The sequence below is a fragment of the Brachionichthys hirsutus genome, chromosome 13, assembly GCF_040956055.1.
Source record: "Brachionichthys hirsutus isolate HB-005 chromosome 13, CSIRO-AGI_Bhir_v1, whole genome shotgun sequence".
NCBI lineage: Eukaryota > Metazoa > Chordata > Actinopteri > Lophiiformes > Brachionichthyidae > Brachionichthys > Brachionichthys hirsutus.
The window spans coordinates 4011554-4039385 of record NC_090909.1 but is presented as its reverse complement, the minus strand read 5'-3'; the positions used below and the strand labels follow the sequence as shown (position 1 = coordinate 4039385).

Here is a 27832-nt window from a genome sequence, read left to right as displayed (position 1 = left end):
GAAGTCGCTGCTCCGGTGTTGGAAGATACGCTTTGCGCTGTAAATGGAGCGACGTATCATTGTGTTGATGAATGGAATCACTGAAAGATTAATTAAAATGGATTCAAAAGGGGATATTTTCTTCATCTTTGTGAGTATACGCATATATTTTTGAGTAGAAACGAGTGCATTCATGCGGGAAGGTAAAAGTATGCTTAACAGGAATGGGTAGGTGAATAGAAAGTAATTCCAAAACTATATCTGAGTGTAAAATAGACATTTTATAAAGTTTAATTTTAATATTTGCTCAATCCCTGCTGACAATGCTGAGAGGCAGTTTACACCTCGGACAGGTCGCCAGGAGACAACAGACAAAAGTAGACCTTGTTTTAACAGTTTTGGTGGTGATAAAGTACGCATCCTGCCTGTTAGGATTTTAAAAATAAAAAATTAAAGCTCAATCTTGACAAGAAATGCAAAACATGCTGCCACTTCAGACACATCAGTGTTTGGCATTCATAGCAACAACCTCAAATTCAGAAAGCAGAAACACAAATATAGAGCACACACAGTGGGTAGGTTAGTCTGAGTTACCTTTTTATTAGTGTTATACTGGTCTGAGCACAATTGCTCACATGAATTTGATAAGCATGACGCAAAATAAACAACCCTAAAGTCATTTTCATTCGCATAAAATGATCATGGCGTTGATTTTTTTTTTTGTCTAAAGAAAAATATGAAAATAGAGTTGACAATACATTTAGGCACACTCTTAACATACTGTACACAGATATGCACATTTTATCATTATCATAAATACTGGGGTTAAAAAAAAATGCCTTCTTCTGTGCAGAAAGTTCAGGGTGATGCTTCCTCCAATGTGGGCTCAAAATGTTCACCTCCCAGTAAGAGAGGCTCCAGTTCATGTTCTCCTGCTCCACCCGGAGAGATCACCAGGGCCAATCAGTGCAAGCAATCCCCCAGCCAAGGGGAGAGGCCTTCTAGCAGCTGCTAGTCACCTGCTCATTCGCAGTGATGTCATTGGTCACAAGACTTAGCTCTTAAAAAAAAAAACATTGGATATCAATAACTAAGACTTATTGCCACTCAAAACAGGTCAGACCCAGATTATGTATGTAGTGGACAAACCCTCAGACTTATAAAACAAGTCTTTAAATCAATTAAATGTACTTTTACAACAAAGGAATGTTGAGTTTTTGGGATAAGAAAACATCTGTGGGGGAAGTTCTTTCACTTTCGCTATTAAAACCATACAAAGCACTTTTTTGTTTTTACTGCACAATTATTCAAAATGCACATGCATTAAAGAAAAAATAAATAGTGCACAAAATTAACAAAACTTTGAATGAAAGTGATTGGGGATATTTCTCCACATCACATCCCCATCTTGATTTTCCTCGTAACGTTCAGTCATGTGAGGGCAAGCGACCGCTAGCGTGCGTCTCTTGGTCAGTATGTACTGTGCGTATTCTTAAGGCTGATTTCTATCTCACACTTACAGTTTCTGACTGACGAGGGCTGCTTCTTCGTGCTACACGTACATACGCACACACACACACAGACACACACTTCTACATGAGCCTAACAGACTGGACCAGAGAGTACATTCTTTGCTTTTAGTTCATTATAAAAGGTCAGCTTTGTATTCTCTTTCCCCACGTGAATGATGGTATGAAGCACAGTAAATATTCAGACGATCCCCGACATCAAACCAGTGCGCGCGCACACACACACACACACACACACACGTGGATCAGATTGAGCTTTGGTCGTCATTAAAGGGGAAGTCACTTTTTCTCAGAGGATCATGGGTGGTGCACAGATGGTACAACTTTGGAAAGAGGAAATATAATTCTCAACATGAATCTTGAGAAACATACAAAGTTAGAAGAGGAGGAAAAAAACCAGGAAGAAAAACAGAAGTCATGCTTTTTGACCCACATTTGTTCAGACACATTTTAAAAACGCCGCCTTTTCAACCCGGTGCTACGGTCATATTTGGTTGCTATGAGAACGAAATATCCTTGCATGTGAGCAAGTGTGCGGCTTTTGCAGATGAAATTAATACGGCGCGAGGGAAGGTTTTACTGCAGCCAGCCAGAAGACAGAAGCAAGAAGGTAAGGCAAGGTGTGGGTCTATGCTATCAACGCCTGCATTTTAAAAACTATACAGTATTTGTGGTCTGCTCTCTCCGGACCGCAGGACAGCAGCATTTGATCAGCCCACGATTTAAAGCTCAACACAGGTCCAAAAGAGGCAGAGGACATTATTCTAAATAAAAAGAAAAGACTTCCAATATTCAGTCTGGGTGCAAATTACAAGAATCGTTTGTGCGTGCGTCACAGAGTGAGGAGGGCAGAGTGTGTGTCGCTTATCCCTCAGCTCCCTCAGAAATAATAGTCAGGATAACTGGAGTGTTTTCCGAATAGAGTATGTGAGGGGAGTGAAGAGGCTGAACAATCTGTGGCGCACACGCATCACCATTCGCAGCAAGCCACCCCCCCCTCCACTCTCAGTTCTCTTATTAGTGTCAAGTCAGCCCCATGTCCCGTTGCCCCCCGTCCTTTCCTGTCACCTCTTGAGTGACGAGGATTTGAGTTTCTGGCTGTATCTGTGGATGCGCGGCGAGCGGGAGTGCAGCTTGACAAACAGCTCAGGGAATTTGTACTGGGGAAACATGGTCTCCAAGAAGCCCTCCAGGAAAACGTAGACCAGGCGCCGGTTCATGGGTTGGTACTGGAACATGTCGAAGACGCGGAGTATGCCCTTCCTCGTGGTGTCCGCTCCGATTATGTGCTTCAACTCATCTGAGGTAGGAAAGAAAACATGTCGGAGGGAGTCAGGAGGTTTGATCTCAAGTGTTTGCTGACAGAATGTTTCTGTTCGAGAACTCGATGCCGTAGACCCAAACAGGGATATAGGACATCTAGATTAACTGTGCACGTGTTTGTGCGTTTGCACCTGGCATGATGCCCAGCAGGCTGGTCTTGGCAGCTACTCGTGTCCTCATGCGGTTGTTCTTGTCCCGGCGGGGCGGTGTCTCGGCCAGAATACCGTTGGGCCAGTAGGAATCCCTGTGTTCAGAGCCGACGAGGATTACTCGCAATGCTTCCGACCAATCGGAGTGATTTCAGAGAGAAAGGGGCGGGCTTACCTGAACTTCTTGACGTAGTCTGCCACCTGTTCTGGTGACGTCAGGTAGTCCACATGATCTACAATTTTCCTGTAGAAACAAGGTCGTTCATTTATTGGTCTAATCCTCGTCTGAGTGAGAATCATATTTATACGTCCGCTCAGGTTAAATTGCTTGGAATAATTTGTTTATACGTTTGGTTTATTTTGACATTTTCGAGCCTAAGCTCTATGTCTATTTGAACATGATCAAAGGCGGTGGTGAGATCGCACACACACACACACACAAATTGTTGCTTCAGCTTCACTGTGTTTGTTTCTTCAAGCAGCAATTGAAACAATTGAGGGTAAGACTCAAAGATACAACCTCCTTGGCGGCGGTAAAAATCATCTTCTGCCTCAAAGCTCAAAACACTTTAATCATATTTACACAAATTTACGCCATCATTAAACTTCAGTGTGTCCGGGTGGAAGGCAGCACAAACAAACGCCTTATTTTTTTGCCTGCTGTCTATGTGCTGATATTTTCCATAACTTTCTGAACTGCCTTTTCTGACCTGTTGATCGTGTCTCCGTACGTGGCCCTGATGAGCTGCTGCAGCAGGTTCTTGATGTTCCTGCGCAGCCACTGGTTCTTCTCCTTGAGGTCAAACACCTCGTCCATCAGCAGCAGCATAACCCTCAGCGGGATGTTATCGTCCACCTGGAAACGCAAACGGTAAACAAACGTACAAATAAAGCCACGAGGAAACAAATGAAAACACACACCCAGCCCCCCAAAGTGCCCGCTGGCTCACGTTGTCATCGAGCTGGGCCGACACTCGACAGTGTTCAGGGTCGATGTCGGCCTTGGGGAGGAGCGGAGGCACCTGGTAAAACCGGAGAGGATGTGGGGATAGTCAAATCACAACACCAGCAAACAAGAGATGCTTTTTGATTCACAAAATCTACAACTAGACGTCTTTATTAGGCTACGGCATCCTGGTGCTACCTTGAGGATGGACTGTTTAATGTCCTGGCCCAGTCGCTCCGACATGCGACCCATGTTATCAGACACTTTGGTCATGCCCTCAGCCAGACTGTCTGGCAAGGCCTTCACCTTATTAGACACGTTTCTCATGGAGCTCCTCAGAGGATTTACAAACGTGTCAATCTGATGGGATGATAAAACCAAAGGAGGAATTGTATTTTATATACACATTTGCAATTATTTGGTAGTAAGCATAAGCCACGGAAACACTTGACCAATTTACCTTTCGTGCAAACTCTCCCTTGCCCTTGTTGTAGGCTTTGTTCTCTAGGAAGTCGTAGACGTAGGGAATCAGAGTTGGACAGGCCTTCACCATCTCTGGGTTCAGCAGCAACTAGCAACACACATCCGATCGTTACCGGCACACACTCTACAACACGGTGCGAGACAGTGAAGCCAACTAAGAGTCCGACTGGGAAAACCAGCATGTAAAATTGTTACCTGAAGGTAAGCGTTGAGGTCTTTTTTCCTCTTTTCGAGGAAGTCTCTGTCCATGTTGTTGAAGGTCTTCTTCCCCGGCAGCTTCAGGATTGATGCCAGGTTCTCAAACTAAAAACACAAAGGGACCCGTTCATGAGCTGCTGCTGCTTCGTGTTGCAGCACGAATCCTAACTCCCTTCAAGATAAACTCACTGAATCACACACACACACACACACACACACACACACACACACACACACACACACACACACCTGTTCTGTGATTCTCATGTGGAAGTCGTGGAAGTCCGAGTAGCGGCGGTAGGTCTTCCAGCAGTCATCGCTGCCGTCCTGATGTCGTCTGATCACGGTGATGGCGTACAATGCGTAGGTCTTACCGTGCTCATTGCAGACCCCTGCAGCACCCCAGAATCCCGGGAGAGAAGCATCAGCTATCCCGCCCCGGAATTACAGCCAAAATGGGGGTGGAGGAAGAGGGGTTGGAAGCAGAAGATGAAGGGGGGGGGGTATGTGCAGGTTGAAAGCGGGAGGGGAAGAAGTGTTAAAAAGAAAGAATGCAGAGAAGAGGGGGTGGGGAGGTGATAAAATGGGAAACAGCGTGGCAGGAAGAGTAGGAGGGATGAAAATGGAACAACAGAAAAATAGTGAAGGTGATTGATTTACATAAATAAAGAATACTGGAACTGAATGAGGTGATACAGCAGACATGCTGTAAAATGGAGGGCGAGAAACCAAAGAAAAAGCATGCAGAGAGGGATGCAAAGGGGCTAAAAGACATCGAATATACTCAACAAAGTCCCAGTCTCGTATTTCCCATTACTTATAACACCAAAAACCCACACCTGTGAAATGCAGATGAAGTGTTCTATAGTATAGAACACTTCATCTGCCAAATCTATACCGACCCTTAATGTCTAATTCACAAACGTGCATCTAAAGGTGATGGCTGGAAAAAAAAAAAAATCAGTCATAAGCTGCCAGTGACTGAAAGAAAACCCACAACCTCCTGACCTTAAGACCCCATGGCAACAATGTTCAGACGGGAGCATTTCTGTACCTGTGTCAGAGATGAAGGCGTGTATGTGCATAGATTCATCGTGGCAGGAGTTGGACAAGTCGTCATAAGACTGAAATCACAGCAAGCGAGTCGTTTAGTTTACTCAGAGTTAGACAGCTACATCAGCATTTTTATCCTGAACGCGAACGCGACTCACGAGGCTTATGCTTCCGGTCGGAGAGCCATTGAATGATTCCCCGTCGCCGTCATCAGATCCCCGGAAGCTGGGCTCCTTCAACATATCCAGCTCTGCCAGCATGCGGACGTAGAGCGGACTCTGCTTGAAGGAAGGGTAGTAGCGTTCATCGCGTAGCATCATGTCATACACCTGGGGGGGGGGGGGGGGGGGGGATAAGCATAAGATAATTTGATACCAAGCAGAAGCAAGGCAGCACATAAAAAAAAAAAAAACTGTAAATGTATTTCATATACAAATGAAACACACATTTCTCTGGATTTCATCAAATATCTCTGGCGTGGGGTCATCTTTCTGTAGTTTCTCCCCGAGATTTGAGACGGACACCTCGTCCACCTGCACCCGAGGAGACGCCTGTTGGGTAGAAGAGCAACAGACGCATGTGCATTTGTATTTGAAATAAACAACAACAAAAAGACAGGAAATAAGTCCAATTCATTATTTTCCTTTAAAGAAAAATAACTCTTGTCTTGAACTCGACCTGGGGCGGGGGGGGTTCGAGTCGAGCCCTCCTACCTTGTCAGAGAGGTATTGTTCGAAGACGCCCAGGGCGGCAGCCTTCAGCAGCCCCTTGGTGGCGCTGGGTTGCTTCCTGCCATCTTTCTCCCAGTCTTGCATGGCCTCCAGCTGCTGCTGCGCAGTCACTCGGTAGCCCTCCACAGTGAGCCAGAAGAACAGCTCTGCCTGAGCCCCCGCCGCCTGCATGTAGTCTGGGTCAAAGAATCACACCAGCTGCTCAGGAGAGCGTCTGTCCACCACGGCGCTCTAATTACACGCGCATAAACAGAGCGTTTATTTGACTGTCTGTTGATCTTGTGACGGACGAGCCATCTAGTGTTACACTTTTAGAACGTAATTTTGATGATGCAATCATAGTTTGACGTTTCAAGCAGCATATAAGCAATCCATAATTGTCGGCCTTCTATTATTTTCCAGCCCATATCCTAAAGTAACTAAATTTGACTTCTGGTTTGCACTGTGGTAATCTGATCTGTGCTGTTTAGCGACCTTTAAAAATTCTACAGACAGGGAATACATTGCGAGTTCTAAAGATGATTCAGGTCTTGGCAGTCATTTCTGCAGCGATGTCTGGCAAGTGTGACGTGTGTGAGGATGCATCTCCAGAATTACCCATGAAGAACTGTAGCGCTATGTTGTGGATGAGAATGTGATCCAGTGGGATAACACAAAGCTTGCCAAAGTTGGCTGCCAACTTCAAGGCATCCACCTCCTATACGTCACAGAGAAAGATCAGTGAAGTTTTGGCGCAGAGATAAAACTGTATGTTTGAATACAGGCCAACACAAAAAACTTCCAAGACTTCAATAGCAAACTGGCTCTCAGCAGGTCCAGCTGATATTTTCAGAAACTATTCAAGATAACAAATAGTGTTTATGCATCTTGTCGGATCCACCAATGCAAGCACAATTAGTCCGTGCAGCAGTTCCTCACCTTGCCAGACCGTAGTCTCTGGATCCTGGTCTCACACACCTTCTTCACAAACAGAAGACTGTTGATCTGGTTCTTGATCACATTGATGTCTTGAGAACAGAAAGACAAAGAAAGCCAGGGAGGGGAGGAAAGCACAAAGTTACGTGGTGCCTTTCTCCTCGCACATTAAATGACTACTGGTGTGCGAGTGCTCACCATCTCCAGCGGTGTCCAGGGAGCGGAGGTACTGCAGCTCCTCCAGGACCTTGTCTTTGACGGCCTCCAGCTCGGCGGGCTTGTCCGTCAGCTTCAGGATGTTCATGAAGGCTTCGTAGTTACAGCTGGAGTCGTGGATCTACGGAAAAACAAAATGCATTTGCGCAACGACATCTCTCTTTTTAGTTTTGCCTCGTGTGACTTCCTTTTCGGCGACAGTGTCAGCTCTCTCACCATCCAGATGACAAACTGGTTGATGTAATCGGGGTCGCTCAGCTGGTTGATCAAAGGAAGTAGCACGCCACGCGCTAGGACCTCCTGAGAAACATCGCAGAGCATTTCCAGGTGCACTCGGAACAATCTGCATTACATGTTGTCGCATAAACAGGTATACTGCAGTGCGGCGTGTTCACAAGCATTGTGTTGGACAATAACGCTGTTGACTGGCCGGCGGCCAAAAGCACCAGCAGCAGCTCTTGGCTCGTGGGCTCAGCCATGATGTATTAACAACACAGGCAGAGAAATGCGTTCTGCGATTGACGATGCGATTCTGAATCCAACATTCGCATCTCGGAACAAGGAAGTCGAGTGTGTTTAGCTTGTATGAAGACTCACTCTTAGGAAGTATCTCATGTTCTTGTTGTGGAAATCTCCAGGAGGTAGTAACAGATACAGAAGCAGTTCGCACAAGTCCCGAAGAAAACCTGACGTGCACACACACACGAACTTCGGTTTGCGCCAATCGTAACATCAAGTGGAGAAACACTCCCGTTCCGAACGGCGAGGCCGACAAACGGCAGCTGCGTTTACCTTCTTCGTCCTTGTGCGACGTGCAAACCACGTCTCGACAGATCTTCCTCTCCATCTCCACCTCAGCCTCAAAGAACGACTCGACCAGCTCCTCCGCAATATCCCCTGTTCAGACATAACTCCTCTTCAATCATCACCACTAATGTCCACATAGTGATCATTGTCTTATTGTGCTAATGATCGCTCTGAGCGAGAATGATAATATGTGATTGAGGCCATGTAGACACGTAGCCGTTTTTTTAAAATTTTTATTTTACAGAATATCCTTCCCCGTCCGCTTCGGAAAAAAAATATATGTAGAAAAATATCTTGGTTCCTGGAGACACCCGGCTAAGTGTGGACATGTCCCGAGTGTGTGCTTACTTTGCTTGTCCTCTCTGTCAGGGAGGCGATCCTGTGCTTTTCTAAAGACGCGTAAATGTGTGGCGAAGTCGTCCACCAGGCGAGTGGTAAAGTAAGGCTGCCAGTCCACCTCTTTTGACCTTGGCACATGAGCAAATAACGAAGAAAAAGATTTCAATTAAAAGCAAATAAAAAGAAGCGACAGGCATTGAATATCGAGGCCTTAAAAGCACGTCCGTGAGTCTCGTACCTCGTGGAGAACTGGACGAGGGCGTTTTGCAGTGTCTGCCGGATCTCCATTAAAAAGGATTCATCCTCACTCAGAGTGTAGTACCAGTACTGGATGTAGTCTCTCAGAGCAAACTGGATCACCTGCAGACGAATATGGCGGAGGATGAGAAGGGAAATGGAAAAAAAAATTCTGTGATGACCCTCGGAGAAAGATCTGAGCTGGTCTCCCCAAAAAAGGGAATGACGAACTGCTTAATTAAATGCTGCACACGACTCAAAGGCGAGATGGGCAAATAAAGCTTTGAAATGTGATTAAAATGTGTTGACTGCCAGTATCTAGTGCAAACACCCAGAGAATAAATGAACGGGCACTTCGGTCTGAGTAAATGTGAGCAAATAAATCATTTGGTTGTGCTAATATTCATACAGCTCAGAAATATAGCTGTCATAGCAGTATAACATCTTTATTTATGCAGAGGGAGAGAATGAAACATTTCAGATGTGTATATATATATAATAAAGATGTTATACTGCTATATATATATATATATATATATACACACACATAAACTGTATGGCCACGCTTCTTTACAGAGGACAACACAGTAATTCCTTGTTGTCTGCTGTCAAAGCTGTAACCGCAGGATGGGGAGAAAATAAATAAAACGACCCGCAGGAGGAAAAGACAAAAAACATCTCTTCTCTGGCAGACAGCCGAGTCATCATTTAGAGAAACTATTTATGAATTAAGATGAAAAACATTTACCTGCAATCTCAGAAAGCATTTTCCAGCATCAATTAAATCAGTTGACCTACTCTCCTGTGGAACCACCTCTTCATCGGGGAGGAAGACCCCCCCCCCCCTTACAGATCTATTTACCCTTTTTGATAAATCTTAGATTTAGGTTGACGACTTCTTCAAGAATCGAAGCCCAAACTACAGTTAAAAACTGTTTCTATAAAAACCTGAACAATGCACACACACACACACACACACACACACACACACACACACCTGTTGTAGTGGTTCATCTATGAAACTGGAGCCGGTTAGTCTCCGGTCGATCTTCGGAGGCTTCACCTCCTGCCTCATATCATCCAATGTCTGGAGGAGATAAGGAGAAACACAGTCAGTGGATAACAGTGAATGTAAACTTTAATATTCTTTAAGATAAAAAAAAAAAGAAGCATTGAGGCGTACCTTCAGTATACCGATTTGTGTGGGAGGCAAGTAGGAGTGCTCTGACTTCTCCAGATGTTTCTCTGAATTGATCTTTCCATAGAGCAGAGTGACCGCAAAGCCCCTGGAAAGCAGAGGTGGGAACGAGAGACCAGCTGGTAAACTGATCCATCAGGCTCCCCGTACACAGTGACGTCACGATTAACGCGAGACGGCGTGCTAATGCAAAGACCGGAAAAGATGAGCAGTTGAGATGTCGTTCTAGCTCACCCGCCAATGAAGCAGAAGATATAAAAGGCCAGGTAGAATATGGCAAAGGGTCCAAAGGTGACGAGGAACAGCACGACTCCAAGACCCCCCCATCCCCAGATGGACAGGCTGGCCTGAAATGCACAGACATTATATATATAAAGATATATATCTCAAGCAGTTTCGTAGCCTGAAAATATCAAAATCTTGGCTGAGAAATTAAATTAAAGTCAACTAAGTCTAAAAACAATAAGCCAACGAAATACTCCAGGTTCAAGTTGTACAAAGAGAAGTTGGAGCCACAACCTTGATCATATTTTTTTTCTTTTGCCATGTCACGCAGCCCTACTGGTGAGTTAGGATCTTTACAGACTGCATAGATCTTGAGAGCATGTTTTCATCCGAAACCAGCATTTATTAACTCTGCAAAGGACGTCGTTTTTTCCCAGTTTTCTGATTAGGAAGGCGACGACGGAACCCGTTCGCAGCATGTTTAGTCTATAATCTTATCTCAAAACCTGCACAATGCGAGTAGCTACCGTCTACAGGCCGATGCACAGATATCTATCGGTACGAATAGAGAACCATATGTTATTTGATCAGGTATTCTTAAATACCTCTTTTTTCATTTTATTATTATACATATGTATTTACCGCACTGTGCATGAACATACAGTATATATACTATGGTTTGCAACAACAATTGCAAAACCCGTTCTCAATCCAACAAACTCAAGAGGAGAAACATCTCTTATCAAAAAGCTCAGACGGCGTCACAACGGCGCATACCAGACACCGCTAGCTCGTAAGGTGATGACAGACTGTCGACAGACTATCTCATAGCTCCTTGTTATGATGTGCAAGCTTCACAATGCCTTAGCGCGCAACGCATACTAAATCAGTTTCTTGAAATACTTCCAAATGTTTGTGTAGAATCGATGGACAGACTCTACGGGAGCGTCGTCGTCACGACCTCTTTGTCAGGGTCGTCTCCATCCAGTTTGTACCCTGCCTGAGATTCCGTGTTAAATGACAGAATGCTGAAATAGACCGTCGTTATCAGCCACAATACGATCACCATTGACAAGAAAATCAAGTTATACTATAGATCGGGACTTTGTTGTGAACCTCAAAGAAGAGCTTGATCTTTACTGACAGATCCACTCTGTTTATCTTTCACTCACGTTATCAGTAGCTCCGATGGTCAGACGCGTTCAGCGGGTCGTCACTGACATGTTTGTTACCCCGGGCTTTCGGTTACACTGGATCAATCAGTATATTGAGCTCTTCTATCAGGTGAATATAAACAGTTTTGCAACACTACTGTAAGGAAACGTTTCTCCTTTAGCGATGTGCCACACATCCCCCCCCTGCCCCCCGACATGAAAGAAATACTGCCCAGGTCAGTCCAGCCAACGACAATCATTCCCCGAGTCGGCATTTGAATGTAGTTCAACCGGGTAACATAAGTGCAGCCTGACGTCAATGACTCCGGTGAGCAGCAGTCGATGTGGGCCATGTGAGGAGGCCGTAGAGGCTCGGCTCGGCTCGGCAGGACAGACGATAACCGCCCATCTTGAGTAATTACAGCTTACGCAGGGCTTTAGACATGAACCATCTGTCTGAGCGATTAACACCGAAGCCCGCCAGGAATGCACATCGAGGCAATTCCTTACGCAATCCAAACACATCGACATGAAACGAGTGATATTTTCTGTGCGGGACGCCTGTGGATGAGGACACACATCGCGTTTGTTCGAGAGCACAGGGCTGAACTTTAAGATGTCAACTCGTCGCGCAGTGATAAGATGCTTCGCTGGTGTGAGGGCCGACCGCCCCACAGAGAAGTATTCACGCTAATTTCAATGCAACACCTCTGGAGCCGTTGTATTAACTCGCCATTTCTTAACTTTGTGATATTATATCTGTCACAACCGCTCTCAAACCTGGTGCAAGGAACGTCAACTCTGCATAATCCAAAATGTTTAAAAGCACCACCGCACAAGGGCTTTGGTGAAGAACGCCACTCCTGGATGTCCTTGACTCCAGGCACATTCAGACAAGCTTCTGCAGCCTCTTATCTGCGCTTCGGAGGTTATCATTTCCCAGATTTCATAGTGCCACTTGAAAACAAATGCACGCACAACTACGCACATGCTGCACGTGTGGAGAAACCGCTAAAGATTGGATATTGCTGGGTTTTTTTGCGAAACATCCCCCCCCCCCCCCCCCCCTCGGATCAGTGCGGCCACTGACTGGGTGAGAAGTTAACTCAGCTCATTAAAGCGCTCCTGTGGGATCTATTCTGTTAATGCCTGAAGAGCGAAAGCAAGAGGGGCTCACAAAAACGTATGGGTCAAATCCACACGGACTCACGTTGACCTTCATTCAAGATTGAAACCTGAAGAATCAAGATTTTCAGGCGATTCAGGCTATTTTTTTTTTACCCCGTGACCCGCAAAGCGGGTGCAGGTGAGACGATCGTCATCTACAAGACAGCGGATAGGCGGATGGACGAAATCAGGGCGTTCCTTAAAAAGACTTTGTTGCTCTACAAAGATGAATCAGTTATGTGGACATAGTTTGGGTACCAACATGGACGGTAAAATGAACCAAGACAGGAAATACAAAAGTAACAAAAGATATTCTTCCAGTGACTTGGGACTAATGTGTGTTGGTTTGTTAAGGTATATAAAGTACATTTGCACAGTGAAATGTTTATTTTGCCTTAAAAGTTAACATTTATTATAAAATATATGAATTTTAACCACTGAACGCAGGTTTCTTCAGGCAATTATAACTTATCACAGGATGCTCCACTATAAAACTATAAAGAATTAATTGACAGCTGTAGGTGAGGCAGGACATTTAGCAAAGTGAAGCTAAGCTATAGTTAAACACCCGATTAGACATCCGGAAAAAGTTCAAACTTCTGGAGCGATGCCAAGAGAAATGGCAAAGGTCATAGTCAGCAGCCCACGCCTCTGACATCAGTAACTGCATCACGTGACACTCACGTGTCACCGTGCGAAGCCATCACGCCAGCGGAAGCTTGATCAATGAACTGACCTGCAACACACCTCATCATCAATAATAGAAGACGAGGCTGCGTTAGCCCAGTTTATTCTGCCGATCGCCATGAAAGGCACGATCGAACAGTACACACACACACACACAAGCGAAGCAATGAATGAGAAGGAAAAGCTAACAGCACTCTTAAGCCAGCCTTAATTCGGTCGTTGCTAAATAATGTTTACATAGATAAACACAATTTAGCAGTAGTCAAAAACCGTGATTAACCATGCCAATACCCAAAGGGGTTCCAGTCCCAGTCGAGGCACTCCGATCAGCTCACCTGTGTTTGATGTGATGCGGGAACTCGTTGTTGAGGGACGTTACTCATAATCTAAACACATACTACCGACGTTCGCCTGCGACGAGCTAATTCCTGCACGGTGTTCGGCAGCGCGGATTTCCAGAGCTCATCGTATTAGTTTGAGCAATAACGGTGTGATCCCGGGCTGACAGCCACTTACGGCACACAAGCCTTTCTGGAAACACAAGCGGGCGTGCGTGTGTGTGTGTGTGTGTGCGTGCGTGCGTTTCTCTCCCTGTCACAAGCCGTGTGTGTGTTTACCTGTGGGGCGAACGCTACGGCGCTAGCTGCTACAAGCTAACTAGCATGTCACTAGAAAAACAAACTACTCTAACAACGCTCGCCTCTATTTGATTGCCACCATCTTACCTCCGCAAACATCGTCTAGAAGGCGGTGGCTCTGGCTAACCCCACCACATTGTAACATGCGAGGATGAGGTTATGTTCTCGGTTAAAAACGGCCGTATTTTCCAATCTCCGTACTCCCTCCGGAGCGTCGCCATGTTTGCGAGGTTAATGTCTTGGGTGCCTCGGGTCTGGGCTTCGCTACGCGATTGGCTGGAAAACGATGACGCGACGTATATCCGTGACGTGTCGATGACACAAATGTTGCGCTAATCACGACCGCCTGCCCCAAATACAAGAAATTTTTACAATTTCTAATATTTTTAATATGTAATCACATTGTTTCCATATGAAATTATATAATAGAACTGTTTTCGAAAGGAGTGATTCCTCAAAAAAAAAAACATTTCATTGAAAGGGTAAGAAAGTAAAAATAGCAAATACAATGCAAACTGAATTATCTGACTTGTCTTATGCATTCTGTTCAAAAGAAAGATAAACTAATAAATAATAAACAGACACAAGTATATCCCACGAAACCTTTTAGAAATCATCTTCAATTTGATTAAATCTTTGTTTTTTAATTAGTGATAGATTTGAAAAGTCACATGCAATCTATCACATTGATTGAACATAAAAAAACATAATTTTCAAATGTCTTGATTAATATGATGATTCTTTTTAGTATGTAAACTCTGTATGTAGTAAACCATGCACAATGTGTTTCTAGTTTTATTTTTGTCATAAATTATTTCAGACTGAATTTATATCAAACCATTGCCATTGGTGGAATCTTTTCCATGCAGTGACAACAGCAAATGATTGAGCCAATGACATAGCCTAATGTTGATCTTCCTGACAATAGGAACTGAGGTCAAACAAAATTAATTAATGAAAATGATTGACCAACGATCAGTGGTTATCAGTGGTTACCAGGAAACATCAGCATAATTAATAATACATTGCCCCAATGGCAACTTCATTAACCCGAGTTTACACTTCCCATCCACCAGGAAAGGGGGAGAAAAACAAAGAGTGCAGAGGCAAAGAATCCCAGAGCAAAAGGATTGTTTGGCGCAATAAATCGCTGTGTTGTTTAGGGTCAGGATACCTGTCTCCAGTTTGACGAAACCAAAGGTGCACACAGCAGGCTAGGATGAAGCAAAATAAATTGACTGGCTTGTCCAATTCCAGAAAATCGTAGTGCACTCACTAGAGTGCCCATTCTTCAAACATACAGGTGAACACGGGGACCTCCCCAGCTCTCCTGTGCTCCTTCTTTGTGTCTCACAGAAATGTTCAGGGTGGACTTTATACCCGAGTTTTATGACTTACAAAGCAATTATGAGCAAATCATGTCACAAGTTTTTCCAGTTCAATTCTGAAAATGCATAAAGAGTTTAAATGAAGTGATTCTTCTATATGCAGAATAAAATGAAAACTAAGGAATGTTGATAAACCTGTTTTACAGTTTTCCTCTTAATTGCAACGGGAGGCTGGCCGTTACAACAATCACAGCAAATGTAACATAAACATTCCATTTCACACAATGTCTTCAATCTTCAGAATGCATTTGGTGCAGCGGGTTCCAAATATAGGTTTCCATATATTTATTTTTATTTAAACTCTATTTGCGTCGCAAAAGCGCACTCGCAGTGCTGCATGTTAAGCACTAGATGTCGCTGTCATTCTACCACCAACGCATTGTAAGGGTGGCGAGGCTCCTCTCGAAAATCATTGATGAATTTCTCTAATAAATAGTCGCTCACGTACACAATATACTTTATATTGTGTATATTAATGAGTAACACATTTTTATTCCTTAAAGTACAGCGCACATAAAGGGCCGATTAAATAGAAATGATAAATACAAAATAGGAATGGGGACATTTTTGCAGGACACAAGCTGAAAACCTCAAAAGAAAGCGGAATATTTGCCATATTTTGGTGCAAGTATTCAAATACACAGCATTGATTGTGGAGCGGTGGTTTACAATATAGATGTTTATGTCATCATTATATTGTCTTATTAAAATACACTGTAATTGATTGAAAGAAAGCTAATCAGATCCACTGCTTATCATCTTTGAGGAAATTAGAGACACCCTTGAGCGAGAGGGCGTTGTGCTCTAAAGATAGTTTTGATCATCAGGTCCACACATGTACACACATACACGCACACAGTTATTTTTGCGTTTCATGTATGTTGTTAGATTATCTTTCCATAATGGTACAGTGGAAAAGCAACTACCGAGGGTTTGCATGGAGGTTCTACTGAACTCTCAATTAGTGGTGTCTCTTTTGATTGTGTCTGTGCTGTATCAAATATAACATATTTCTCGCTCTCTCTCTCTCTGTCTGAGATACTGTGCTATACACGATAGTGTGAGCTATGGCCAGACTGCAGGGATTCCTATTTGTAGATCTTACCTGCTTAATCGCCCTTAATGATGAGAAACTTGACTGGTCTGTAAACAGATTACCAATCTAACAGAACACACAGAAGTTTGCAGAGAACACTCGATCTATTGGGGTGAATGCTGACAGGCAGCTTTTATGACTGTTTAATGATATTACCTGTTACACACATCACCAACTCATAATGTTAACTTTATTGCGTTTGTTGGATGACCATGTGTAAGTGAATTTATTTGTCACTGAAATGTATTCATCAGTGTATCAAGCTCATTTGGCTCTGCTGGGTAAGCCAATGAGTGACCTGAGGCATGTGGACCTGTGTGTCATAGTTCAAAGGTCAGGAGGTGGAATGTGATGGCCAATGGTAATTTAATAAAGAAGGAAATGTGTGTTATAGGTATATATATATTTATCGTTTGAATAGAAACTTCACATTTGTAACATTTCACCACATCAAAGGCTATACGGCCCTAGTGCGTTGCGTTTTGAGATTTTGTGATATATTTGTAGCCCCATGAAGTGTGAAATCCTGACATTCAAGAAATGATCTAGATAGATGAACAGGTAAACAATCTTTTCAGAATACATGATGCATTTTTATATTTCAAGGTTCCAGTAAAAGCTGTGCTTCCAGCCATATTTTGGCAAATAGCGTGTTTTTTTAAACCTATGAAGTTTTGAGACGTGTTGAGACGTTAAACCTTTTGCAGTCATCCTGGGTGTAACATTGATTCTCAAAATATATTCTAAGCAGAACTCAATTTGCTAAGATTGATCAATGTTGAAAGATTTTGAACTTTTGACAGCAGAGAGAAGCCTCATCCATTTGCCACTTGTTAATTATCTGGTGCTGTTTGTCCTGAGTTGTTTGCATGCGTTGCTACTGAGCCTGTGGTGGCTGGGTGGCAGAAGGTAGATTAGGGTTGACTCTAGCTAAATGTTTGCAGATGAGGGTTCCCAATATCTAATCACCGCAGTCACAAGGGTCACCAGGGTAGGCCAGTGGGCCGATTAGCCAAAGGCACTGTGGGTATGAAAGAGGTAGGATGCTTACTCCAGGATCAGCTCTTTCTGGGTATGTACATGCATGAGGTTGAATCGTGTGTGTGCTCCCAATTGTGGCTCGATCACTGGCCTGAGGGGAAACGTGTGTTTGGCCACTGGTCTCCTGAACCCCACTTAACACAACCCCCCCCCCCCCTGACCTCAGCATAATCTGCAGAGTCACAGTCCTGTCAGGAGTGCACACTTCCTGGTGCATGAGAATCGTGCGATTCCAGTGCTGTGTGTTCTCCCCTATCGTTGTGTTAACACCATTATTCATGCAAAATCAGAGACAGAGAAAAGATTCAAACTTTTGAGATTTTCCCTCAGATCATATAGCAAAGACTGGACAACATCACTGTCGAATATCAGATTCATAAGTTCAATTTTGCATCCGTCTCAGAAGAGTCATCAGCCATCACCGCCAGCAGTGTCTGACTTGTCACTGCCACTACCCACAGATGCTCTTTGCTCATCGTCTCCCTGAACAGTCTGAGCACCGAAGACTTGCTTTCAGACTAATTATCACAAATCACAAACTTTAATTTGTGTATCAACAGGAAGAATCTCGTGGATCAGTCTAGCAACAGTCAAACACACATTGTAAGCGCTGCACTGACCAGGATAAATGGTAGAACTTCAAATTAACAGGAATGTGCCCTTCACTTTCTACTAAGATGGAGATCACCAAATATAATCCATCATTTTTGCAATGTTTGGACTGGGAATTTAGTTCACTCAAGGTCTTTCAGTGGAATTATTTTACATTGGTTAATCTTCATTTGATTTATTATTTACAAATGGCTTCCAACGGCAATAAAAGCAATATATTATATTAATATTATAAAGACAGAGAAATGTGCTTTTACTTGACTTGACTTTTCTATTGATTAAGGTAAGGCATCAGTAAAAAAAAATAAAAGTATTTATTTGCATTAATATCATTACAGGGAAACAAGCGAATCACATCCCATACTATTGAAATGCTAAAAATCATCCCGTTTGAACTTGTTGACTCGCTTATAGTAATCTTGCCGGTCAGGTCTTTGAAAAGATTTTTAACTGTTAATCACTGACAATATATATTAAGACAACATGGTTTTATTTTTTTGTGCTATTTTCATATACTGCAACAAGATTGTTCTTCTTATTCTCTCCAGCTGCCTTTTCACAGTTGGGTCTACATAGTAAAATAATACAGCCACATAGCGATAAGGAAAAATTCCACAAGAAGAGTGTTGTAGGAATACTGTGGGCAGGAATACCGCAATGCTTGAGGGAACACCGCAGACGAATATTTCCTGGAATTCTGGGCTTGTGCAACCACAGCGGCAGCTCGTTTTGGGTCTGAACCCATGCAGCTCATTTTGAGAGAACACAGGTAGCAGGGCGTTTCGTCTTGTTGACTCCTCTCCGGTGGACGAGAAATGAAAACAATAAATGGAGGAGAGGGGACAGGGAGAGAACAGAGGGGGAGGGGGGAAAATATAGGAGAGGAGAAAAAGGTGCATTTTTCAAACGGTGAATAATTTGTCTGCTCTGACAAGATGCTGTGCAGGACCACTTCCTGTAGCTCGGGTTTCAGTCTGTGTGAGTGTAAATGTGTGTGTGTGTGTGTGTGTGTGTGTGTGTGTGTGTGTGTTGGGGAGGGGTGTCCACTTCCTCCACCAACTCCTGAGGTTTTTAGCCTCAGATTCGTGCAAAATGTGGGAAGAAGACACAATAAAAGCACAACTCAATAAACCATAATACTCTACAAATCCATTCATGTTGGCAATTAATATTTCAGATTAGGAGTAAGAGTCTGGCTCATTATGGAAACACGTAAACAGGAAGTACATTTGTGACAGAGTAAACAGTAAAGGAATGACCTTACATTGCAGGATTTCACACTGAATGTTATTGAAAGTATTTTTTTCCATTGACTATGATTTAATGTAGCCTCTAGTATTTCCATAACCTTTCATAAAGCGGGTATACTGCTCACGTGTGGCTAGCTCTAAGCTAAATAACTTTAACCCTAACCCTAATTTCACATCACGGCCACCTTTTATTTTAATAGCAGGTTTGTCACCACTGGGGTGTGAACCTGTGTCCTATTACAACTGGAGTCATAGTGTGAAGGGCTTTCTGTTTGATGGGAGTTTTGTTTCAGCTTAGTTGAGTAAAATGATTTGCTGGCTTTTTGATTGATTTCTCTTGTACTGTCCTCATGCGCTGCTGTGTTGTGTGTGTGTGTGTGTGTGTGTGTGTGTGTGCGCGCGCGTGTGTATTTTTAGGTTTGGCAGTGTGTCCTCTGAGGTTTCTGTGGCTGTAGGTAACGGACCTGTTCACTTAAACACTGTACCTCTAATGTTCTCCAGATGATTTTTTTTTTACTCCCAACAAGCTGCATGCACTCTCTCTCTCTCTTTCACACACACACACACACACACACTCCTTCTTTGCATTTATATTATGTATGCTTTTGGTCTCAGCAAAGCAATTTGCCTTTAAAAATATTTGTGTTACTTTAGTGTGTGTGTGTGTGTGTGCCAATATGAGGTGAGTGTGTTTGCATGGCTGTGTGTTTATTATGCCTGAGGCTGGTGCAAACGTTCCCGTGCAGCCAAAAGATGAGAATTATAGGGCATTTAGACCTTTTTAACAAGTCTCAGACATGCAAATGGTTCACGTGAAACCAAACACCAAGCTTATAAAATCACGCAGCCGACACCTTCTGGGAAAGAGAAAAAAAAAAGTGAGACACAGACAGAGAAACAACAGAAAGAAAGGAAAACATGATGCATTCCTATTGAACATTTTTGCAAAGTGAAAAAACACAGACGCAGGCTGATCTGGATCATAATTGGCTTGGAAAATGCTGGCTGGTGATTATCACAAGACCTTGTTTTCTTACAGTCCCGACATCTTTTTCTTTGTCTCAAAGGAGATTTAGTTCTCTCTTCTCGTACACACTAAGGCTACAGCGCTGTGTGCACACTGTTGGCGACCGGCCATGACTCCATAGCGAGGCATGAAGAGTGTTATTGTATTTGTGAGTGGAGGTAAACAAAAGGGGGCGCTTGAATGAAGAGGAGGAAATGAGAGAGGGGAAATATTAAACAGAGAGAAGGAGATGATATGATAAATGGAGACAAGGAGGGGAGGGTGGAAGAAGTGGGGTTGGAAAAAGAGCGAGAGAGCGAGAGGAAAAGGTGGAAAGACAGAAACCGACCACCTCAAAGATAGAGACGCGTTGAGATTGAAGAGGGAGCGAAAAATGAAGGTGGAGAAAGAGAGACCACCCGACAGTGAACACCAGAGGGAAGATTTCAACGTCTATTTCTCTCCCAACACGGCTCCTCTTAGACCAACACTGAGCTTGGAGTTGCTCTTACTGCCAAGTCCTTCTACCCTTTTGTGTGTGTGTGTGTGTGCACACACCCACACCCACACACACACACACACATTTTAAACCTATGACAGGAGCCCTCAGAATGCCAGTAAACTACGGCCGTTCTCTGGTTTCTGCTTTCAAAAGCTTGAAAACTTTATATCATGCAGGATGATGCAACCCTTTGACTGTGTGCGTGGGTCTGCGTGTGTGTGTGTGTGTGTGTGTGTGTGTGTGCGTGTGTGTGTGTGTGTGTGTGTGCGTGTGTGTGCGTCAGATGAAACTGTGCCGAGTTGGACAATCCTCTCTGCTATTAACACAATGAAGAAACATGCATTTATCCATTGAAAGCCACACTCCCATCATTGTGAATGGACCTGTGTTGAGTAAGACAATGCTCTCTCTGTAGAAATAACACACGGTGTGTTGTGTGCAACCTTGGGGCTTCTCCCCATAGTCCATCTATGCACGATAAAAGAGCTAGTGTGGATTTCACAGGGTAAACATGGAAAAGCACCTTTCAATCTCCATCAGTAACCCCCCCCCCAAACCAAAATTAGATATTCAAAACAGTTCAAGTCAAATAAAGGAACTTTGTATAAGTTCGAGGTAAATTAAGTTTGGAGAAAGAGACCATGTGTTTGAATGGACCATGCTGATCTTTGATAAAGCGTGTGTGTTTATATTTGTAAAGTGGGGGGTCACTGTGATATTGTCTGGTATGTGGGGAGTTGGAAGAGGCTTGTGTTTAACTCAATCTGCAGGATAAACAGCCCCGGGGGCAGGAGCTCTGAGAGGATTCATATTAATTGGCTTCCTCCATCCTGCCTGCTTTTCTTTCTCTGACTCCAACTTATTTGGCATCTTGTTCTTTTTCGCAAACTTACTCCTGCAATCATACATATATACTTCCTTCCCTGCTCGCCTCTTTTTTTGTGCTCCTCTATCCATCCATTCATCTGAGAGGCATTAGTGAACTGAGTGGGCACTTTGTGGTGTTGAATACGGCGGCTCGCGGTCCAGCTGGGGGTCGCTATATTCTGGGGACGGGGTCAGTTTGATGGATCAGAGGTCAGGAGTGATAGGTGCAGTTGGCACCGTCCTCAGGGAACATGTGTGTGTGAGCTCATTATGTTTCTGGGCCAGTTTTAGACGTGACTTCCTTTCTGTCACTCTTCTGTCACTCTATTCCTTCCTCCTTGCTTTAACAAGGCCCCTGACTCTATTGAGTAATGTCCCCCTTCAAATAACGGGCAACACTGCCGAATACTTCCCTTATTACTTTGACTAAAATGCAATAATGCTTGGAGTCCAAAGAAACTCTCTAACAGGCCCAAACTACTCCGTTCAGTCATTGGAGGGCGATTCCAAAGAGTTATGCTTCCATGATGATGAATATATTTATTAGATAGAATGTTAGAGTACAAGTACAGTCACACAGTAGCATGTATTACAGTACAAATAACGTCAAACATCCTGTCTAAGAGGAGCATTTCAAAAAAGCCCTTGCGGGCTTGTTTCCGTTGAAAGTCCTTCGTACATAAATCATCCACAAATAACAATACAAATAAAAATAAAACCAATATTAAATTACGCAATTGATGCAACATAACATTAGAAAAACAAAAATAAAATGTTATTACACCGCCAGTGCAAACTAACAATTAATCTAAAATAAATTACACCACTGATGCAAAATGACAATAAATAACTTACATAAATTACAATAAATTACTAAAGCAATTAATACGTGCAACATAGGTGGACAAAAAAAAGGAGGGGGCGTTTGATCCGGAGAGAGTCGTGATGACTATCTCCGTTTCTGTCCCCCTAAAAGGTGTATTTTTAGGGCCTTTTTGAAGGAGGCCAAAGAGGTGCATGTTTTGAGGGCGGGAGTCAATCCGTTCCACCCTTGGGTGGCCGTATTGTAGAAAGATGATTTACCCATGTTAGTCCTATAGGAGGGGGTAATCAGGTTGTTGTTTGAGCTCCCTCTAGTGTTGTGGCTGTGGGTGTTGCAGAGTTTTTTAAAATAATAAGAAATGTATGGAAAAGATGTGTGGATGTCCTGAGTTTTGTTCTCCGGTGTGGGGTTGGTTCCTATAAGGCTCATTTGATCAGATTTATTTTATAACTCCAGAGAGCTCCGTTCAGAGCTGCAAAATATGTTGAGCAATCGATTTCGCTGTTGCCTCATGCAGAACAGCCAGAAGGTTCCAAGTTCGATTCCATTCTGTGGGTTCTCTCCGGGTTCTCTCCGGGTTCTCCGGCTTCCTCCCACCTCCAAAAACATGCAGCATAGGTGAATTGATCTACACCAAATTGTCTGAAGGTGTGAGTGTACCTGTTTTTTTTGTCTTTCGTGTCGACCTGCAATGAGCTGGCGTCTCATCCAGGGTGTACCGCTCCTCTCACCCATAACAAACTGGGACAGATTCCAACAGATAGTTGGATGGATATCAAACTGATTCGGTCATTCCAATAAAGGATTTATTTATTAAATTATATTTAAGTTTATATGGTCAGGAATATGCTCACAGTTTAGGCTATTTATTTTTAAAAAGATCACCTTCGCAGGGATGAATATTACATGCCAATCAATGTCTAAGGTATGATGTTCTCGATTTTAGTTCCATGAATCAAAAGCAGTAGAGAACTCTAGTACACACACACACACACACACACTCACTGCCTCAGGTTGAGATGAAACACACATAATTAGCTCTAATGAAAACCAGACTTGCAGATCTCCTTCTGCCTGTGTGTGTGTGCGTGTGCCAGTGTAACTTCCTCTCCCCCTTCTTCTTTGGTGTTGAGGGTTAATGTAAACCAGCTCCTGTCACCCCATAATGGGAGACTTCATAGGAGGATAGAAGTGAGGCAGACTGAAACCCGAAGAAGTAAAGGCAAGAGGTAAAACAGGTATGCTCCTGCTCAAGTATTGAAACAACCACACAAACAACTAGAAAAGCACATGGAGCGCAGACCTCCGCCAAGCACCTCAGTCTCCAGATATTGTGATTTACACCAATAATAATGGTCCTACATTTATTTTATCTGTATTTTTAGACCATGAAAACGTACCTTTAACAATGTTGATATCACGTTGATATTATTATTAGTTTAGAAGTTAAAAAAATCACACTTTCAGTATTCAACTGTCCTTGGTAACATTCTCAACCTTTCCTGAATTTTTCATCAAGATTAATCTGTAACTTTTTAAGCTATGGTGCTAACAGACAGAAAGACGCAGGCAAAATTTAATAATGTGTATTTACTGTCAACTTAGGGAAAAAGCGAAATGCACATTTATAAAGATCTACAGCATCATTGAAACACACTCAGGTCGGCACCTTTGACTCTTCTATCAGTTTAAGGACCGAATGAGTGGCAATATAAACTGCGATTAATGAGCAGGAGAGCGAGGGTGTGCATCGGTCATCAAAGAACTTCTCATAGCACAATCTGAATCGAGAGAACCACACGCCTTCACTCTGATAACAAGCAGTCATCCCTTTACCTTCAAACATCAAAGGAGGTGGGGGTCTTTCTCTGGAATCTATTCCCGTTTGGTCGGCGTGAGAAAAATCCCTGTGTGTGTGTGTGTGTGTGTGTGTGTGTGTTTCGAAGCCTCAGAGGTGACATTCCTCCGTGTCAGAGCAACAGCCTCAAGTTTAAGATAACATGGCTACGGTGATCCGAGGGTGGGAATTGATTCCCCACGGTGGATGGCGAGGGCCTCAGCTCAGAGCTGATGGCTTTACCTTCCACATGCAACCCTTAATACAAAAACACAGGGATGTTCCCTTAAAAGTGCTCCAATAAACCCAATTGGAGATGTGTCGAATGCACTCCGAGGTGCTGATATTATTGACTTCAGTTTGTCAATTTTTTCGGACGGTTTTTTTCTATTTACTTCCACCAGATTTAATAACTAACTCAATTCAATCTTTAGTCACAACAGACAAGTTGATGCATATTTATACACCAAAAGAAATAAAAAGAAAAATATTTAAATTAATCCTGACAAAACGGATCACTTAAAATTCATTTCTTAATCATGTGAGAGAGAAAAAAAAAAAAACAATATCTATTAAGGTTGTGCACGGATGGAGCCATGTTTAAGCCTGAAGACCTTTTTGTGAAGTTGAATGAAACTTTTTGTTTTTTTGAAGGTGAGGTATTCTGAATTATCTCATGCATGAAATGCACATCTGGATTTTCTAAACTTGTCCAACATGTTATTGTTGCAGTTATGAAATAGCCCTTTCGGAAATTTACAGTATTTCACAGTGACACTACAGTCTTAAAGTATATATATGGGACATTTAAAGTTAAGTTAATTGAAAGTACAGTAATGTACTTTTTCTTGTTCTCTATCCTAACCAAATCATCATTTAACATTCAATAATTGAAAATTACAACTATATTTATTTTTGTTTGTCATATAAACATGGAATCTTAAGCATTTTAAGGATTTTGCTGAAGGGACAGCTTGACACCAACATTTTCTACATCAGCATAACCACAAGTAAGTAATCTAAGCCTGCATTGAATTTGAATTGTGACCCATATCCACCCCTTTTACCCACCAGAGCTCATGTGCCATATAGCTGCTGGAGCACCTGCAGGAGACTCCCATGGTGACCTGTGTCTCGAAGGACATCTGGGAATATCATGCATGACTCCCACAGCTCCACATTCGCCCTGTTCAAACAGACCAGCAGCTAATTATGGCTTTCCCAGATCCCTGAGCTCAAGAAATCTCAGAATAAGTCATGGGTATGAGATGTTTTCTTTTGCCCCCTTAACTGGGGATTCAGCAACAACCAATGCAAATAAACTTTCATTGAGGTTTAAAGTGCTGAGACTATATGGGAATGATTGTTTCCAAAAATTACAGGTATTCAAAACCTTTTTTGTGTCAAATAAGGAACATCATGCCATCAGTTGATATTGAACTATTACTTATTTTATTATTCAACACCTATATAGGTCAAAGTAAATATCCAGACAACTGATAGGTGAGAATAATGCTTTCTTGTTTTTGTTATTTTTATTTATTCAAGATATTGTCAGATAATTACAACACTCAAAATGTGCAGACTTTAGATCTGTTCATCATTCTGAGAAATCCCAAAAATAAATAACTTTTATTCAAGTGGGGGAAAGGAATTTGGAAAATGTGTAGAAAAATAAATACAGAAAAACTTGATTTGCTGCAAAACACAGGGAATGTAGAATGAGTTTCCATTTTTCTTTTGTGTTTTAAGCAGTCCATCGGAGATCGCTTTGTTTTTTAGAACATTCATAGTCGCAGTGGTCTTTTTTTTCATATCCGTCCTGCAGTCATAAGTGCTCCCATTGCAAATGTTACAGTTCATGCAATGGGAAATATGAAAATCCTGCTCTTCAGCCAGGCAGGCCTGACAAAGGATCGGCCTCTGTGTCTGGCCTGATCCAGTCCTTCTGACGGGGGGCCGGCCTGGTCCACTCCTTCACTCTGCATATAGTCTGTGATAGAAATACAATCATTCACTGAAATGTATAGTTTCATAATGAAATAAACTTTAATGCATTTGTAAGATGTGTTTGAAATTAAGTATACTGGTGAGGTATAAGAATGCATGTCTCTAAAAAAGACATGCATCATGAGGAAAAATCACGTTTGAAGTGAAATAACGTTGTTGGTTACAAACTGCGCGTATTTTTATCCACGAAAAAACCCAAATGCAGACTTTATTTATGTGTTTTGACTAAATGCTGTTTTACACGCTGTATCAAAAATATTATAAGCATGTCGATCTTTTGATTTTTCTGTGACGTCGGTGCGTAAAAGACTTTTGGCACCGCCGCGGGACGATGAAGTGAAAGGCGCGCTCGCTTTACCTTGCTGCGCCATGCGCACCTGAAGCTGCCCCATGCGCCTAGTGGGACGTCGTGGGCAAGGACCTGCACGCGCCTCCCATCCTCCAGACAGAGAACGCGTAGCTCAGGCGCTCGTGCGCCACGTAGCTGCAGCTGGTGCCCCGCGCGTCCAGCTCGTCGCTCTGCAGGACCTGATACAGGAAGTCGATGTACCTGGACGCCAGCTTCAGCGTCTGGATCTTGCTGAGTTTGTCTGACGGCAGTGTGGGAATGATTTTACGCAACGACGTGAACGCCTCGTTGAGGGACTGCGTCCTCTGCCGCTCGCGCACGTTGGCCATGACGCGCTGCGTCTGCAGGTCATCGAAGGAGGGCTCGGGGCTGCTGCTGCCTTCGCTGCCGCAGCTCCCCGCGCTGCCTCCCGCCCCCCCGTTGCAGCTCTTCCTGCATTTCTTCTCCCCTGGACTTGGACCGTTCCCGTCTCCCTCCTCTTCATCGTCCGCGCTCCGCCTTGCCGGCCGCCTCTTCCTCGCGCCTCTCCGCGGCAGAAGACGGTCGGTCTCTTCTTCGCTGTTCCCCGCACTGTCCATCGGGGGGGAATCCTCTTCCCGCATTGTATTTTTCCAAAAGTGTTTTTTTGTTGAACCCTAAATAACTCGTGAACCCCGAATCACCTGAACAGAGAGTCAACAAACACGCGGGCCGGAAAGAATTTTGGGGGCTGATATGATTTCGTGCGCCACAAGGAAGGAGAGGCGTCTGCCAGGATGCGCTGCGCGGGGCTCTTATAGCGGGGAGCGGGCTGGAGGATTTTTGGGGAGCGCTGTGATTGGGTGAGGAGGGGTGTAACGTAATACTGCAGGAGAGGGAGAGTTCAAGCTAATATCTAGGAATGGTGTTTAAGCTGCATGCGGCCTCCTTTACGCAAGATTATGAGTTTCCAAGAAGGATCTTTTTATTCCCTTCTTCTTGTCAGACTATTCTGCATTTTCTTTCACCTTTATTGCATATACTTAATTATTTGACTTCATTTTAATATTTTTTTTATTTCCTTTTAGGGGTTGCCGCTATGAGTTATTTCTCACGAAT

At 43.3% G+C, this 27832-nt stretch overlaps 2 protein-coding genes across 2 annotated transcripts; both read right to left on the bottom strand.

The window, feature by feature from the left end:
* Positions 1-555: 555 nt before the first annotated feature.
* snx13 (sorting nexin 13) lies at positions 556-14152 on the bottom strand. Its single transcript, XM_068747021.1, has 25 exons — positions 14062-14152; positions 10338-10450; positions 10089-10191; positions 9903-9992; positions 8907-9028; positions 8678-8796; positions 8315-8419; positions 8120-8208; positions 7739-7822; positions 7505-7643; positions 7310-7398; positions 6989-7088; positions 6374-6567; positions 6107-6211; positions 5819-5989; positions 5662-5731; positions 4857-4999; positions 4605-4712; positions 4387-4497; positions 4125-4286; positions 3931-4002; positions 3691-3836; positions 3156-3224; positions 2963-3075; positions 556-2808 (listed from the first exon to the last, which is right to left on the bottom strand). The coding sequence occupies exons 1-25, from the start codon at positions 14071-14073 to the stop codon at positions 2573-2575; spliced, it is 2865 nt and encodes a 954-aa protein (XP_068603122.1). The 5' UTR covers positions 14074-14152; the 3' UTR covers positions 556-2572.
* A 12528-nt stretch (positions 14153-26680) lies between these two features.
* Positions 26681-27357, bottom strand: twist1a (twist family bHLH transcription factor 1a). The gene has a single exon (XM_068747206.1). The coding sequence runs from the start codon at positions 27355-27357 to the stop codon at positions 26803-26805; it is 555 nt and encodes a 184-aa protein (XP_068603307.1). The 3' UTR covers positions 26681-26802.
* Between the last annotated feature and the right edge of the window lie 475 nt (positions 27358-27832).